This window comes from Saccopteryx leptura, chromosome 3 (assembly GCF_036850995.1).
Source record: "Saccopteryx leptura isolate mSacLep1 chromosome 3, mSacLep1_pri_phased_curated, whole genome shotgun sequence".
Classification (NCBI taxonomy): domain Eukaryota; kingdom Metazoa; phylum Chordata; class Mammalia; order Chiroptera; family Emballonuridae; genus Saccopteryx; species Saccopteryx leptura.
This window is the reverse complement of record NC_089505.1, coordinates 62,491,022-62,509,879: the sequence shown is the minus strand read 5'-3', so window position 1 is coordinate 62,509,879 and position 18,858 is coordinate 62,491,022. Positions and strand designations below refer to the sequence as shown.

Sequence of the window (18,858 nt, the reverse complement as noted above, 5' to 3'; positions counted from 1 at the left end):
GTCTCATTGTACATGTCCTCCAGCAGTGAATGTGAGTTCTCTTTGCTCCATATTCTCATCAGCATTCGGTGGTGTCATCGTTTTAGAGTCGGATCATTTTAATAGGTGTGTAGCGGTGTCTGGTTTTAATTTGCAGCTCACTGGTGACACATAGCGTTGAATATTTTTTCATACACCTGTTAGCCATCTGTATATCTTTGGTGAGGTGTCTGGTTGGGTCTTCTGCCCTTTTTTATTTTATTTATTTTTTTGATAGAGACAGAGAGAGTCAGAGAAAGGGACAGGCAGAAAGGGAGAGAGAAGCATCAATTCTTTGTTGCAGCATCTTAGTTGTTCACTGATTATTTTCTCATATGTGCCTTGACGGGGGGGGGGGGGGGTCAGGGGGCTTAAGCAGAGCAAGTGACCTCTCACTCAAGCCAGCGACCTTGAGCTTCAAGCCAGCGACCTTTGGACTCAAGCTGGTGAGCCTGGCTCCAACCAGATGAGCCCGCGCTCAAGCTGGAGACCTTGGGGTTTTGAACCTGGGTCCTCCGCATCCCAGTTCGATGCTCTATCCACTGCGCCACCGCCTGGTCAGGGTTTTGTTTGTTTGTTTGTTTGTTTGTTTTTAAGAACTGCAACTTTATAGTAAGTGTAGAATTTGGTTAATGTCAGTCCTTCAGCTTTGTTCTTCTCCTTCAATAGTGTGTAGGCTCTTATGGGTCTTTGCCTGTCCGTACAAACTTCAGAATCCATCTGTTAGTATCCACCAGATGTCTTGCTGGGATTGCATTGAATCTAGATTAAGTAGGAATTGATGTTGAATCAGTCTTGCATACCAGGGATAAATCCCACTTGGTTGTAAAGCATAATGTTTTTATACATTTATTGGATTGGATTTGATGTTGTTTGACAATTTTGGCATCCATACTCATGAAACATATTGGTCTGCAGTTTTCTGGTGTGTGTGTCTGCTTTTGGTTCTAGAGTAATGCTGGCCTCATAGAATCAGTTAGGAAGTAGTCCCTCTGCTTCTAGTCTCTGAAAAACTGTGTAGAATCAGTATAATCTCTTTCTTAGATGTTTGGTGTAATTCACCAGTGAACCTGTGTGGGCCTGGTGCTTTCTGTTTTGAAAGGTTACTAATTATTGATTCAACTTCCCTAATAGCTATAGACCTATTCAGATTGTCTATTTCTTGTATGAGTTTTGACAGATTATATCTTTCAAGGATTTGGTTGTTGAGGACCAAATGCCCACCTCTGTGTGGGCTTAGAGTTTCTCATAGTATCCACTTATTATCCTTCTCATGTTCACCACTCGGTATTGATCTGTACTGATGTTCCCTCTTTCATTTTTTTCTTTGTTTTGAGCTATCACTGGCATACAGCATTGTAGAACTTTAAGGTGCACATATATCATAATGACTTATGATCACCACAATAGTTTAGTTAAAATCCATCACCTTGTGTAGATAGAAAATAAAGTATTTATCTTTCTCCTGAGAAGTTTTAGGATTTACTCTTAGCATTTCAAATATACCATATAGTAGAGTCAACTGTTAGTCACCATGTACATGACATCCCTTGTACTTACATACCCAGTTCCCCTACCCCTGTCCCTGATATCCACAAACAGGATCGCGTTTTCTATGAGCTTGGGTTTTTTTTTTAAGATTCCACCTATAAGTGAAGATCATGCAGTATTTGCTTTTCTCTGTCTGACTTATTTCACTAAAGCATAATTCCCTCAAGGCTATCGTGTTGTGGCGAATGGCAGGATTCCCATCTTTTTTTATATGTGATAGAATTTTATTCATATTCAATTATCCCTATATCTGTTGATGGACATTTAGGTTGATTCTGAATCTTGGTTATTATAAATAATGCTGCAGCAAACATAGGGGTGTTGATATCTCCCTGAAGTACTTGTTTTGTTCCTTCTGGTATATAACCAGAAGTGGAAATTGTTGGATCATATACTAGTTCTAGTTTGCAATTTTTTTTCCCCAAAGTGAGAAGCAGGGAGGCAGTCAGACAGACTCCACATGCGCCCGACCGGGATCCACCTGACATGTCCACCAGGGGGCGATGCTCTGCCCATTAGGGCTGTTGCTCTTTTGCAACTGGAGCCATTCTAGTGCCTGAGGCATAAGCCATGGAGCCATCCTCAGCGCCCGGGCAACTTTGTTCCAATGGAGCCCTGGCTACGGGAGGGGAAGAGAGAGACAGAGAAGAAGGAGAGGGATGAGAAGGATGGAGAAGCAGATGGGCGCTTCTCCTGTGTGCCCTGGCTGGGAATCAAAGCTGGGACTTCCACATGCAGGGCTGATGCTCTACCACTGAGCCAACCAGCCAGGGCCTAGTTTACAAATTTTAAGGAACCTGCATACTGTTTGCTGTAGTGGCTCCACCGATTTACAATCCCCTAGCAGTGTGCAAGGGTTCCCTTTTCTCCACATCGTATGGCATTTATTATCTCTTGATGCTAATCATTTTGACAGGTGTGAAGGTGATATTTCCTTATGATTTTGGTTTGCATTTCACTGATGATTAGTGGTGTAGAACATTTTTTCAAGTATCTGTTGGTCATCTCTATCTTTGGGGAAATGTCTGTTCAGATCCTCTTTGTATTAACAGATCCAGTTGTTTTTTTGCTGTTGACTTGTATGTGTTCTTTATATATTTTGGATATTAACCCCTTACCAGGGATTTGCAGATACTTTCTTTTATTTATTTTTTTAACAGAGAGAGAGAGAGAGTCAGAGAGAGGGATAGACGGGGTCAGACAGACAGGAACGGAGAGATGAGAAGCATCAATCATCTGTTTTTCATTGCGCATTGTGACACCTTAGTTCAGGGGTTGGGAACCTTTTTGGCTGAGAGAGCCATGAACGCCACATATTTTAAAATGTAATTCCATGAGAGCCATACAACGACTTGTATATGTTATGCATTATCCAATAAAAATTTGGTGTTGTCCTGGAAGACAACTGTGATTGACTCCAGCCACCCGCAACCATGAACATGAGTGGTAGGAAATGAATGGATTGTAATACATGAGAATGTTTTATATTTTTAACGTTATTATTTTTTTATTAAACATTTTTATGCGAGCCAGATGCAGCCATCAAAAGAGCCACATCTGGCTTGTGAGCCATAGGTTCCCGACCCCTGCCTTAGTTGTTCATTGATTGCTTTCTCATATGTGCCTTTACTGTGGGCCTTCAGCGGACCGAGTAACCCCTTGCTTGAGCCAGCGACCTTGGGTCCAAGATGGTGAGCTGTGCTCAAACCAGATGAGCCTGCACTCAACCTGGCAACCTCGGGGTCTCGAACCTGGGTCCTTCCGCATCCCAGTCTGACGCTCTATCCACTGTGCCACCGCCTGGTCAGGCCAGATACTGTCTTTTATTGAGTAGGCTTTCAGTTTGTTGATAATTTCTTTTGCTGTGCAGAAGCTTTTTAGTTTAATGTTGCCCCACTTATTCTTTGCTTTTGGTGTCATATCTAAAAATATTATAGCCAAGATCAATGTCAAAAGAGCTTTTACCACTTTTCTTCTAGGGATTTTATGGCTTCAGGACTTAGGTTCAGGTCTGATTTATCTGGAGTTAGTTTTTGTGTATAGTGTAAAATGGTGGTTCTGTTTTCAATTTTTGCATGTATCTTTGTAATTTTTCCAGCACCAATTTAAAAAATTGATTTTAGAGAGGAAGGGACGAGAGAGTGAAACATTGGTTGGTCGTTCCACTTATTTTTATGCATTCACTGGTGGATTCTTGTATGTGCCCTAACCTAGGATTGAACCCACAAACTTGGTGCTTTGGAATGATGCTCTAACCAACAGAGCTAACTGGCCCGGGCCTGGGCTCTGTTTTGTTCATTGACTTGGTGTCTGTTTTTATGCCAGTACCATACTATTTGGATTACTCTAGCCTTGTAATACAGCTCAAAACCGGGGAGCATGAGGCCTCCGTCTTTGTTCTTTATCAAGATTGCTTTGGCTATTTGTGGTACCTGCATCTTTTTACTGTATGTACAGTCTGTAATTTATTTCTTTTTTCTAGTATCATGAATGCTAATGAAACCAGAAAAATAACTTGCAGGTCCGGCTGCCTGTCACCATGAAAACCAGTTACATTGAGACAGATGCTGTTGAGAATGGAAAAGGTTTATTCAAGTGCCAGCCACCGGAAGAGATGGGGGGGACTCCTGTCCTCAAAAACTCATCTTAATCTTTTGGTGCAGGCAGGGGTTTTTATAAGGAGGGAGGAAGAGATGGGATAACCCCCCCCAAAAAAAAATAGAACAAAAGAATCGAAAGGAGGGTGCTGAGGGTCCTTTGCTGAGGGCAGCTCTGTGCAGGCTAGCCCAGTGCTCAGATAACTGACTGAGGTCAGCAAAGCTCCTGCAGCTGGAACATCAGGTGTTTGGAGTCTGTTTCTTTGGTTGTTACAGGAACTGAAGCTTGCAAGTAACTTATAAACTAGGGTTACTGTTCTTTGCAGCAGGTGCCCACACATGCCCACAGTCAGGTTGTCCTCTTGGCCTTGGACGAGAATCAGAACTGCAGGTCAGTATGGTGGGAGTGAGAAGGGGCGCCTAGGTGGGGTTATGTAGCTCCTGCTTATTCTTCTTGCTCGGATATTAACCCTTGATGTGTGTCAGTTGGAGGGGAACAGGTCTCGCAGCAGTGAAAAGAACTTGGCCAGAAGTGCAAGCACAGGGTTGATATACTTTTGATTTGTTACAGAATACATAACTTTGATCACTAAACTAGTAATATTGAATCATGTTAGAAGAGTAACACGCTGGTCCCTGGCCTGTTTGCTCAGTGGCTGCTTCTCTCTCCTTTCCTCTTTTTCTCCCACAGCTAGTGGTTCAATTAAGTGTTGGTCCCAGGCGCTGAGGATAGCTGGGTTGGTCCTAGCACAGCAGCCTCAGGCGCTGAGGATAGCTCGGTTGATTCAAGCATCAGCCCCAGTGGGGATTGCTGGGTGAATCCCATTCGGGGCACATGCGGGAGTCCGTCTCACTACCTCCCCTCTCTCAAAAAAAGAAAAAAAAAAGTAACACACTGGATTTAACATTTTACAGAAATACTTTTGTAAGCTTACTTTGTTACTACATTCTTCCTTAGCTATATTTTATGACTAGTCAGACTAAGATCAGTAAATCAGTAATACAGCATATTTATTTCCAGTTACACTAAGGTTTATCAATTTTGTTTTTTTCAAAGAACCAGGTTTTGCTTTCCTTGGTTTCTATTTCTTTTCCTTTCTATTTCATTCATTGGTTTCTACTGACATTTTATAGATATATAAAAATAAAATCAGGCACTGCACAATGATGTTTTGATCACTTTATGGACCGCATATATGACAGGTGGTCCCATAACATTATAGTGGATTATAAACAAAATGTTTTTGTGTAACGTTGAAAAAAAGGCTGGCTACAACTCTGCTGTTGCATTTACTGCTAGTTCTGGGTGGTTTAAATAGATAGGGAGGCTTAGCATGCCGTTGACCCACGTGTGCCCACAGCTGCCCAGACCAGGGGGCCAGGCTGGGAAGGGGAGCCCCGGAACTGCCCCTGCACATACGCCCTGCACAGGCTCCTGTGTATGTGCTCACGTACGTTACCTCAGTTTCTCTCTCTCTCTTCCTCCCAGTTCTGTTTTGATCCCTTCCCTCCCACCCTGTCTTCCTCCCCTTTTTATTAGTTCTTTTGAAAAGCTTTATCTCTCTGGGTGTGTTTCAGTCTCTGCTCTCTCTTCCTCTCCCCTTCTTCCCCTGCCCTCCCCCCTCCCTCCCTCCCTCCCTCCAGTCTCCCTTCCACATCACCTCCTTCCATAACCCTCCACCCACTGCTCCGGTGTGCACAGTCTTTTATACAGTATTTCTACTGTATCTTTTCTGTTTAGATACCCGTGTACTTACATTGTGTTGCAGTTGCCTAAAGCAGTGTTTTTCAAATGCTAGTCTGCAAAAGAGTTAACCACCCTGATGTTATATCAAGATTATAGACCCAATGATCTTAGTCAAATTTGCTTATGTACAGGGTGATTTCTGCTCTAGCAGTTCCCCAAATATTCTATTTTCACTGGTACTTAAGTATAAAAATGTCGAAAACCACTGCTTTAGACCAGACCATACCACAAGTCATACCACAAGTAAACAGGACAGGACATTTAAAAGTAGTTGTGGATGCTAATATGCCAAGGCTGCGGGTTCAGTCCCTGGTCAGGGCACAGAGAAGAGTCACCAGTGACAGCCTGGATAAGTGGAACAACAAATCGATGTTTCTTACTCTCGATTTTTTAAAAAGGTATTTGTGTATAGAGGCGAATGGGAAAAGCCCTCGCATAGCCCTGGGCCAGACACCTGAGAAGACCATATCCTCAGTCGGGAATGGTCCTGCATTTCATACCTTTTTCTCAGTTGGATGCTCCCTTGGTTGCTTTGATCATTTTTTTCAAAACTGTTACTTATTCTTGCTAGTCTCTAGTTTTGGGGTTTGTTTTGTTTTGTTTTTTATAGAGACAGAGAAACAGAGAGGGATAGACAGGGACAGACAGACAGGAACAGAGAGATGAGAAACATCAATCATCAGTTTCTCATTGCGCATTGCAACACCTTAGTTGTTCATTGATTACTTTCTCATATGTGCCTTGGCTGTGGGCCTTCAGCAGACCGAGTAACCCCTTGCTGGAGCCAGCGACCTTGGGTCTAAGCTGGTGAGCTTTGCTCAAACCAGATGAGCCCGCGCTCAAGCTGGCAACCTTGGGGTCTCGAACCTGGGTCTTCTGCATCCCATTCCGATGCTCTATCCAGGGGACCCCAAATTTTTTACACAGGGGGCCAGTTCACTGTCCCTCAGACTGTTGGAGGGCCACCACATCCTGTGCTCCTCTCACTGACCACCAATGAAAGATGGATAAATGGCCTCAGGGGGCCACATGCGGCCTGCAAGCCGTAGTTTGGGGACACCTGCTCTATCTACTGCGCCACCGCCTGGTCAGGCTTTTGGGTTTTTTTTAACATTTCACTGGGGAACAAAGGCTTGGGGCTTCCTAGCCCACTTTCTTGCTGATGTCACTGTCCTTAATTCTTTCAGGAAACAGGAATGAAAATGAGATGGAGACTCTCCATGAAGCATCAGTGAGGTGCTTTCCATTGGGAGAGCTCTCATGCTGGCAACTCAAGAGACATTTTGTGAGTGAGTTAACGAAAAGTCAAGACTGCTTGGTACATATTCAAGAAAAGAGTTCTCAGTTTCCTGAGCATCATAATTCCTCCTGCTGGGTGAGAATAGGACTGCCTGTTCAGAGAGGTGCGGGAGACCTCTGTGGCATGAATCTTACAGAGAATCATTCCACCGTTAATGAAAATCAAGAATTTCCAACAGGGAGAGCTCAGAGTTGTTGGAATAAAATGTATCTGAATGAGACACAGAATTATCAAAGAAGTTGTAATCAGGCGCCAGTGGAAAACAAGTTATGTACATTTGCTCCTCCGGTTAACATCTTCAGTTGTAACTCACAGCACCATGGTGAGGATACAGTGCACAAAACAGATAAAGCTCACAGCAACACAGACTGTGGTGAAGACATCTCAAAGCTGTCACCTCTTGCCCAGCTCAGTGTAATCCACACAGGGCGAAAGACCTACCAGTGTGATGCATGTGGAAGCGCATTCATTGATAGCTCCAGTCTTGAAGCTCACCAGCAGGTGCACTCGGGAATGAAGGCCCTCACGTATAGGACACATGAGGATGCCGGTTATAGTGCGTCCATTCCCGTTCAACAATATGTTCACACGGGGAAAAAACGCTACTGGTGCCGTGAGTGTGGGAAGGGTTTTAGTCAGAGCTCAAACCTGCAAACTCACCAGAGAGTCCACACAGGGGAGAAACCGTATTCGTGCCTGGAGTGTGGTAAGAGCTTCAATCAGACCTCACACCTTTATGCCCACTTGCCGATTCATACAGGAGAGAAGCCCTATAGGTGTGAAAGCTGTGGGAAGGGCTTCAGTCGTAGCACAGATCTTAATATCCACTGCAGAGTTCACACTGGAGAGAAACCTTATAAATGTGAGGTGTGTGGGAAAGGCTTCACTCAGAGATCACATCTTCAGGCCCACGAAAGAATCCACACCGGAGAGAAACCATATAAATGTGCAGATTGTGGGAAACGCTTTAGTTGTAGCTCAAATCTTCATACTCATCAGAGAGTCCACACTGAAGAGAAACCATACAGATGTGATGAGTGTGGGAAGTGCTTTAGTTTGAGCTTTAATCTTCACAGTCATCAACGAGTCCACACAGGAGAGAAACCATATAAATGTGAAGAGTGTGGGAAAGGCTTCAGCTCAGCCTCGAGCTTCCAGAGCCACCAGAGGGTTCACACAGGAGAGAAACCATTTCGCTGTAATGTGTGTGGTAAAGGCTTCAGTCAGAGTTCATACTTTCAAGCCCATCAGAGAGTCCACACTGGAGAAAAACCATACAGATGTGAGGTGTGTGGGAAGCGCTTCAATTGGAGCTTGAACCTTCACAACCATCAGAGAGTTCACACAGGAGAGAAACCCTATAAATGTGAAGAGTGTGGGAAGGGTTTCAGTCAGGCCTCAAACCTTCAAGCTCATCAGAGTGTCCACACTGGCGAGAAACCATTCAAATGCGATGCATGTCAGAAGTGATTCAGTCAGTCTTCACACCTTCAAGCCCATCAGAGAGTCCACACTGGGGAGAAACCGTATAAATGTGATACCTGTGGTAAGGCCTTCAGCCAGAGGTCAAATCTTCAAGTTCATCAGATAATTCACACCGGGGAGAAACCATTTAAATGTGAGGAGTGTGGGAAAGAATTCAGTTGGAGTGCTGGGCTCAGTGCGCACCAGAGGGTCCACACCGGCGAGAAGCCCTACATGTGTCAGCAGTGTGGGAAGGGCTTCAGTCAGGCGTCACACTTCCACACACACCAGAGGGTTCACACTGGGGAGAGACCTTACATATGTGACGTATGTTGTAAGGGCTTCAGCCAGAGATCACATCTTGTATATCATCAGAGAATCCACACTGGAGGTAATCTATAGAAGTGTGGGGTGTGATGTAGCCTCGGCTCACATCTTTATATCCATTAGGAAATCTGTGCTGGTAATAAAGCCTCAAAACTCAGAGGCTTCAAGGAATTGCCATGGAAAAGCTGCTCTATAAAGTATATTAAGAATTCAATTGGGAGATGAATTCTTTATAAATAGCAGATTTCACACATAAGAGAAAACATAAATATGGTAAATGGTTATACCAGAATTTTGAATGTCCCAGTTTTGGAGACAACACAAGCATCTAAAATTTTATTGTGGTTTACTGAGAAGAGAGGGCTTGTAAATGAAGATTAGGTACCGGACTTAGCAAAACTGTCATGATGAACAAATAAAATTGATGTGTAGGTAGGGGTGTTTTTTCATCACTACTTCTCTGCCTTGTAGAACTAGTTGTAATAGGTGCCCAGCAATTACTGAACGAAGCAATTTTTATCCATTATAATTAGGACAAAAATTTGAATATTTTAGTCAGCTGCCTTCCTTAAATGCATCACAGCATACTCAAAAAAAAAAAAATCCTGCATTTGGCCTTTATGAAATTAGTTTCAGGAAATAATGATTGAAGTACAGAAAATCAGGAAATGCTGCCATCCAAAATAATATACCAGTTTCAACAAGACTTCTACATGGCTCCTACCCCCCATTCAGCCCCAGTTCTTTGTACAGTGAATTGTCTGTGTGTACAGTGAAAATATTTAATCATTAGTTTATATTTTATGACTTTAAAGTGGTGGTTTTTAATTAATTTATATGATTGGAAATTTTGCACCCTAATTCATTAAGGTACAGTTTTACTATAACTCATTGAAAATGGTAAAAATCGTTATCAATGACAAAGTTTTAATAAACTTGAATTGTGAATAGTTGGTTTCATCTTATTTTAAAAATTTTATTGATTTTAGAGAGAAAGGGAGACAGAAACATCGATTTGTTTCTGTATGTGCCCTGACCATGGATCGAAGGCACAACCTTTGTGTATCAGAACACTGCTCTAACCAAGCAAACTATCCAGCCAGGGTAATTCTCATTATTTTCGTGCGAGCTTAGGTCAAAGTGCCTTTTCTATGCACAGTGCTTCCTCCATCCAGACCTCTTGAGGCAGGACTTTTGGCAATTTCAAGGACATTAGTTTTCTCACATTCCACCCTGATTCTTCCTGCTAAAATGGGGAGGAGGGAGCAGGACAAAAAAGTTGCTCGCTTTTTAAATTTTTTTTTTACAGAGACAGAGAAAGGGCTAGATAGGGACAGACATGAACAGAGAGATGAGAAGCAGCAATCATCAGTTTTTCATTGCGACACCTTAGTTCATCGGTTGCTTTCTCATATGTGCCTTGACCGCGGGCCTTCAGCAGACCGAGTAACCCCTTGCTTGAGTAGGCGACCTTGAGTCCAAGCTGGTGGGCTTTCTGCTCAAGCCAGATGAGCCCATGCTCATGTTCGAGACCTCAGGGTATGTAGGGGTGTCCTCCGTATCCCAGTCCGACGCTCTATCCACTGCACCACCGCCTGGTCAGGCAAAGTTGCTTATTTTTGATGTAATGAAACATCAGTGTAACAGTTGAGTCATTTTTCACAGCACTGTGTTTACTTCTTGGTAGACATTAGCTGGTAAAGATTTCAGAATACCCTTTGGCAAGCCGAGCACTGGAGGTTTTGCCTGAAAGACTAGAAAAAGTGAGAAAGATCATACATAAGATATTTATATTAAATTCAATAAAAGGAAAATAGCTGTAAAATATTAGAAAATTTTTATTAGAATAATATAAAACCATGAAAAATATGGCATAATGAAGAGTGATGGCATGGGAAGACCTCCAGGTCTCCTGAAGTTAAAACATGTTGCTGAGCGCCTGATCTGTGGTGGCGCAGTGGATAAAGTGATGACCTGGAATGCTGAGGTCACTGATTCAAAACCCTGGGCTTGCCTGGTCAAGGCACCTATGGGAGTTGATGCTTCCTGCTCCTCCCCCCTTCTCTCCTCTCTAAAATGAATAAATAAAGTCTTTAAAAATAACATGTTGGTGAGCTATAATTCAATAAGAGACCCACTGCTCAGTATACCATAAACATGTCTGAGAGCTGTACACGGAGATACCTGAAGGTGGACATATCTGAGCAAACAGTGGAAATGAGGGTGAAGGCCAGGGACAGAAGCTTTACTGTCCAGCACTTGCTGTGGCCCCCAGAAGATGCAATGGCATTGAAGGGTTGGCGTACAACTCCCAATGGACAAACCAGAGGGGCAGTGACAATTGGGCTAGGGTGGTACACATTGAAATAGGGTCCAGGGTCAGGGTCAGAAGAGCAATAAGGAGAACTGTAGCATTCCAGAGCCTGTTGGCACCAGGCAAAGGACTTGGCAAACATGAGAACCCATCCACCTAGCCCACTGGGTAGACAGTGAAAGCACTGAAAACACTCCAGCTGAGTGGCCTGTACAGACTGGTTGTGGCAAAATCTAGGAATGACAGACATGTGATCCTGCTTTCCCCACCAGCCCCGCCCCCATCCATCAAGGTGCAGCCAGGTCAACTCAGAGTGGCTTTGCCAGTGGCTTTTGGCTTCTAGAAAATCAGTGCTGGGAACACATAGTTGACCCATAGCCCACCACTTCAACCCACCCGAGACTGGATTGTAAGGTGACTGGATTGTAAAGGTGACATCCACCTCCTCACGGAGTATGGGGCATGTTCCCACAGAGATTCCGGAAGCCCAGCAGTACAAGAGGAAATAAAAGCTTGTGTTTCAGCACCACCTACTGGAAAATAAACAGACTTCTGCCTGCTATGCCCTGAAATATCAACTCCTTAAATAATTTGTTTTCATTCACACAAATATCCAGGTAGAGAAATAATTCAAGCACAGTAAACACTGAAGGTGACAAAGAAAAGAAAAAGTCTTCACAATATAAACATAAAGAAATGGAATTGTGACCCTGGCAGGTTGGTGTCAGCCTGGAGTGTGGAAGTCCTGGGTTTGATTCCCAGTCAGGGTACACAGGAGAAGCAACCATCTACTTCACCCCCTCCCCCTTCTCTCTCTCTCTTCCCTTCCTGTAGCCATGGTTCAAATGGTTTGAGCAAGTTGGCCCAGCCACTGAGGATGGCTCCATGGTCTTGCCTGAGGTGCTAAAATAGTTCAGTTGCCAAGCAATGGAGCACTAGCCCCCCAGATGGGCAAAACATCACCCAGGAGGGGGCTTTCCAGGTGGATCCCCATCAGGGCTCATTTGGGAGTCTGTCTCTGCCTCCCCATTTCCCTTAAAAAAAAAAAAAAAAAAAAAAAGAAATGGGATCATGTGATTTAAATGGCAGAATTCAACCTCAACAAGACATGAGAAAGGCAGTTCAATAAACTCAGAAATAAAACCAATGAACAAAAGGCATACTTCACAAAAGAGATTGAAACTATAAAAAAGAAACAGCCTGACCAGGTGGTGGCACAGTGGATAGAGCATTGGACTGGGATGCAGAGGACCCAGGTTTGAGACCCCAAGGTCACCAGCTTGAGCATGGGCTCATCTGGTTTTTTGCAAGGCTCACCAGCTTGAACCCAAGGTCGCTGGCTTGAGCAAGGGGTCACTCGGTCTGCTGTAACCTCCCCTCCCCAATCAAGGCACATGAGAAAGCAATCAATGAACAACTAAGGTCTCACAATGAAGAATTGATGCTTCTCATCTCTCTCCCTTCCTGTCTGTGTCTCTCTCTGTCTCTCTGTCTTTGTCATACACCCACACACACAAAAAAATCTTAGCATTGAAGAACTCCAAGTTGAATGAACCAGCGAATTTAGAACATAGGGCAGACCAGATGAAGGAAAGAATTAGTGACATGAAGATAGAAATCTAGAAATGACTCAGGTTTAAGAAGAGAGAAGATTGAGAGTTCAAAACAAAACTGAGAACTCTCCATTAGAAAAGGCTATACAAAATAATGGTTACACCAGAAAGAGAAGGGTGGGATATAAACAGAGCCTATCAAAAAAGAAAATTGAAAAGAACTTCCCAAATCAATGCAAAGCACTGGATCTTTAAATCCAAAAAGCTAATAAAAATGCTAATTTTATATTAAAACTGTCAAAAAGCTAATAAAAACACTAATTTTATATTAAAACTGTCAAAAGAGTAATAGAATTCTCAAGGTAGCCAGGAAAAAGATGTTTACCAATAAAGGAAATATAATTAGATTAACATTTCTTTTTTTCAGCAGAAAGCCTAAAAGCTAGGAGAGAGTGGAAACAAATATTCAGATTATTGCAAGAGAAATCACCATTGAAGAATAACAGATCTAGAAAATTTATCCTTTAGATATGAAGTAGGAATAGGCTCTTCCAAGCATACAGAAGCTCAGGGAATTTACCACCACAAGACCTACATTACAAGAAATGCTGAAAGGTGCTTTTCTACCTGAAACAAAAAGGAAACATTATAAAATTATGAGTATGATGACTAACAGGCAAAAGCAGGAATTTCAACCCTTATTCAGAATAGGCTATTAAACATTTAAATATAACATGAAAGTTAAAGGAATTTAAAATATTTTTTTTTTAGTGAGAGGAGGGGAGAGAGTAAGACAGAGTCCCACAAGTGCCCTGAACTGGAATCCACCCAGCAATCCCGTCTGGGGCCGATGCTTGCAATGGAGCTATTTTTAATACATGAGGATGGTGGGCTTTGATCCACTGAGGCACCCTCAGCACCCAGGGCGACACTTGAGCCACTGGATGCAGTACAGGGAGAGAAGGGGGAGAGGGAGGGGAAGGGTCCGCTTCTCCTGTGTGCCCTGACTGGGAATCAAACCCTGGACATCCATATGCCAGGCTGACATTCTATCCACTTAGCCAGCCAGCCAGGGCCAAAAGATTTTTTTTTAAGAAAAGAACAATAGTTACTGCAATTTTGAAATGAATTCACAGCATAAAGAGTGAGTGATAATTTGAGAAAACAAAAACAAAAGGAGCAGCAGAAAAGGACTGAATGTGAACAGGTGAATGGAAATAAGAGAAATAAGAAGGAAAAGGACTACTGTATATATAGGTTTTGCATAAAGCTAATGGTAATCACAAAAGAAAAATCTAGAACTGGAAATACATTACAAAAAAAAAATTTTTAAATAAAAAACACAGGGAGCCCTGGCCAGTTGGCTCAGTGGTAGAGCGTCGGCCTGGTGTGCAGAAGTCCCGGGTTCAATTCCCGGCCAGGGCACACAGGAGAAGTGCCCATCTGCTTCTCCACCCCTCCCCCTTTCCTTCCTCTCTGTCTCTCTCTTCCCCTCCTGCAGCCAGGGCTCCATTGGAGTAAAGTTGGCCTGGGCACTGGGGGTGGCTCCATGGCCTCTGCCTCAGGCACTAGAATGGCTCTGGTTGCAACAGAGCGATGCCCCAGATGAGCAGAGCATCGCCCCCTGGTGGGCATGCCTGGTGGATCCCAGTCAGGCGCATGCGGAAGTCTGTCTGACTGCCTCCCCGTTTCCAACTTCAGAAAAATACAAAAAGAAAGAAAAGAAAAACAACCCACAGGGAAAATAATCAGTGGAGACAGAGCTACCAGAAAACAAAAGATGAAATGGCTATAGGAGATCTTTATATATCAATAATCACCCTAAGTGTAAATGGACTGAACTCACCAATTAAAAGGCTCAGAGTAGGATGGACCAACAACTATTAATAATAACTATATGCTGTGTTCAGGAGTCATGTCTCTGTTACAATGACAAACAGAAAATGATAGTACAAACAAATGTCATCTAGACAAAAGTAAGTTTGGCCATACTTCTATCAGACAAAGATTTCAAAATAAAATAGGTAACAAGATATAAAGATGGACATTTTATAAGGATAAATGGGATAATACATCGAGACATAACATATTAATATATGTGCACCCAACCACAAACACCAAAATATAAAGTAACTACTAATATATAGAACTAAAGGGAGAAACAAAAAAACTCAATTTAAGTGGTGCAGGGAAAATTGGAAAGCTACATTTAAAAGAATGGAACTAGACTGCTATCTGACACCTACACAAAGTAATTAAATGAATCAAAGACCTAAATATAAGACATGATGAACCTTATGGACCCTGCTCTCAGTGAGGATTTTATGAAATTGATTCCAAAGGCAAGGGAAGTAAAAGCAAATACAAATGAATGGGACTACTTCAAATTAATAGGCTTCTGTATAGAAAAAAGAAAGAAAGAAAGAAAACCCAGCATAACAAAGGTAACCACTAATCGAATGGCAGAAAATTATTTGTAAGTAGTACCTCCAATAAGGTGTTAAGATCCAAAATATATCAAGAACTCATACAACAACAAAAAATCTTATTTAAAAATGGGCAGAGGACCTGAGCAAGAACTTCTTCCAAGACAAGATACAAATGGCCAACAGATACATGAAAGATGTTCAACTTTACTGATAAGGAAATGCTAATCTGCCTGACTAGGTGGTAGCACAGTGGATACAGCATTGGCCTGGGACGCTGAGAACCCAGGTTCAAAACCCCAATGTCACTGGCTTGAGTGCAGGCTCACCAGCTTGAGCGTAGGGTCACCAGTTTGAGTGTGGGATCATAGACATGACCCTATGGTCACTGGCTTGAGCACTGGCTCAGCTGGAGCCCCCTGGCCAAGGCACATATGAGAAAGCAATCACTGAACAACTAAGGTGCTGCAAGTACAAGTTGATGCTTCTCATTTCTCTCCCTTTCTGTCTCTGTCTCTCTTGCTCACTAAAAAAAAAGAGAGAGAGAGAGAGAGAGAGAAAGAAATGACAAAGGTACATCCTTGTTATATTAGCTGAGAGCCTCATTACTACTCACCAGGATCATTAACTAATTCACTCAACAAATTCTTATTTAGCATCTCACATAGGCTAGGCACATTTCTGTATATTAAATATACAGAATGGAAAAAGTCCCTGACTTTATGAAGCTGATATTACAGTAGAGGAGGCAGGTAATAAACCAACCAACAGATACATGTATAATGTGTTAGCCAGTCATAGACATTGTTAAGAAAAATATGGCTGGCCTTGGCTGGGTAGTTCAGTTGGTTAGTTTTGTCCTCATACACCAAGGTTACATGTTTGATCCCAGTCTGACGTGTACAAGAATTGACCAATGAATGTATAGATAAGTGGATGTTTCTCTCTCTTTTTTTCTTCTCTCTCAAAATATCAGCCAATGAACACATAAATGAGTGGAATTACAGATCAACATTTCTCTCTCTCTCTCTAAAAACCTCAATAATTTTTTTTTTTCAGTGAGAGTGAAAGATAGGTAGGGAGAGAGATGAGAAGTATCAACTTATAGTTGCAGCTGGCAACTTTGGGTCTAAGCCAATGACGTTGGCCTTCAAGCCAGTGTGACCTTCGTGCTCAAGCCAGCAACCATGGGGTCATGTCTATGATCCCACGCTCAAGCCGGATGAGCCCTGCTCAAGCCAACGACCTTGTGGTTCCAAACCTGGGTCCTCAGCATTCCAGGTTAATATTATATCCACTGCACCACCACCTGGTAAGACCAAATAAAAATTTAAAGAAAATAAAAATATGGCAGGGATAGTAAAGAAACAAACAGCAAGGTGGTGATTTGGAAAAGACGGCTTCAATTCTAGAGCGACAGGTACTAACCCAGTGGCCCCTGCAGGTCAGTTATCCTCTTGTGCCTCATCTATATGTTGTTTTGAGGAATAAATGAATTAAGATGTGGAAAGCCCTAGAAACTCTGCCTGACTCAGAATATGCTCCCAATAAATGGTAAATATTATTGTCATTATGTAATAAATTATACAGACATGATGTCTTAGTCCTGGTTTTTTCCTAAGTAAATTGGTTTTAAGACATGAAAATACTATCAATAACTGTACATCAACTACCAAATACTTTGACAAAGCATCTGTATATGGCCAAGAGTGAGTGAGATAAAGGACAAGAAATACTTATAGAGATCCTTTCTACTGTTTTGTCAACCAATCCGTTTTCAGGAATTCAGAAAACAGTCCCTCAGGACTGCAGGCCTCTGTATCCAGCTGCCATCAGACATGCGCAACCAACCATAAAAACTTAAATTGGATCACTTCTCTCTGTAAGCCCTGTCACATGTTGGGCACACTGGAAAGAATGACACAATCCACACAACATAGAAATCTACAGCCTAGGACAGGCCAACTGGAAGCCAAGAGCAAATTTAATTCCAAATAAGCACACAAAATTCCTCATCTCTCCTTTCACTGCACCCCTTTCAGGACCCTCTGCTTTCTCATCAACCACCATCTTTCTAGTTACCATGTGAAAACTTTAAAATGGTTCATGTCTTCCTCCCTCGGCCTCCATATGTCATCTATCTTAAAAATTCTCTATGATGAGCACAAATTCATTGTATAATCAGACCAGGAACATAATGTCCTATAAAATAACAGGGAATGAATTCAGTGAGCACAGCCTTCAAGCCCTCCAGGGTCCTAAATTATTATCCAGTGACCTCCCTTCCTTTAGTCTTAGAGATGAGCATTTCTTAGGGCCGGAGGAGAGTATGGCATGAAGGTTAAGAGCCCAGACTTCCAGCGACCAAATTCTTGGTTCTGTCTCTCCCTGTTCCCTTAAATTCTTCCCCCTCAGTGTTCTCATCTGTAAAATACAGATACTTAATGATAGGATGAACTCAAGAGTTAAAATTTTAGCTTGAGTAATGGTGGCTTTGGTTATGGTCAGTGGACTTAATGGTTAATTCAAGTAAAAGCTTTGTTCCAGGAACGGGGATACCTGAACAGGCCTGCACAGTGTAAGGAGACCTGGGAGTTACCTGCCTTTGTGCCCCAGGAGACCGCAAGCAAAGCCTTTGTGCTCCAAGGACAGAGTACCGACTGACAAAGATCCAGTTAACTTAGAGGATTATCTGGTTAACTCTCCCTTTGAAATTCTCAAACTCTTCCTACCCTTTTCTTCCCCTTATATCAATAAAAGGTTGGCTGTGGATAGAGGGGTTGAGACAATTTGAGAATGTAAAGCCCTGTCTCCCAGATGGCCAGCCATCTGAATAAAGCCACATAAAGATTCAACCCCTGTCTCTACTTATTTGGCTGAAATGATGACAGGCAGCATGAAATTCAATATTTCTCATGTTATGAGGATTAAACTAAAGCATATAAAAGCTATAAAAGACTCTCTGCCACTCAACATATTATTGTTACTCATTCATCAACACTTGTCTCATCCTACCTCCCCCTCTACTCTATAAACATTTGAAGTCTGCTTCCAGATTGAGAACACAAATGACACACACATTGGGACAATGTTAACAGAAGCTGGGGTCGCTTCCTCCTTCTCTCTGCATTCTCTTTCAGAAGTCTTGGATGGAAAGGAAAAGAAGCTGGAAGATACACAATTCTGGCTCTGGTCCAAGATGAATCAGAGTGGACATCCCCCCAGGGACCAGCTGGGGTTGAGACCCATTCCTTTCTTTAAAAAAGCGTGGGTGGGCCTGACTGGTGGTGGCATGTCGGGGCCTGAAAAACCAACAGAGTTTTTGCAGTTTAGATTTTTGGGGGACAGAGGTGTGGGGAACTGGCTGTAAGCTGACAGTCTGCCCAACCCCCCACCTCACTTGCCTGATTAAGTTGCAAAAGGCTAAGCCCTTCCCCACAACTCCATGTTAGCTGATACTCATCCTACCCCCCATGTTCCCTGGAAAGACTGGAGGCAAGTTTCTTTTGTTTAGTAAAGATGTAATGTGTAATGGAGGTTTTCTGCACTTGGTAAAATTCT

General features: G+C 42.7%; 1 protein-coding gene across 1 annotated transcript in view; it reads left to right on the top strand.

The window, feature by feature from the left end:
* ZNF235 (zinc finger protein 235) overlaps positions 1-9,905 on the top strand; it is a 39,722-nt gene extending 29,817 nt beyond the window's left edge. The window contains exon 5 of the mRNA XM_066373704.1: positions 7,101-9,905. Coding sequence (XP_066229801.1) covers positions 7,101-8,683 — 1,583 coding nt within the window. The 3' untranslated portion in view covers positions 8,684-9,905. The remainder of the gene's footprint in view (positions 1-7,100) is intronic.
* Positions 9,906-18,858: the final 8,953 nt, after the last annotated feature.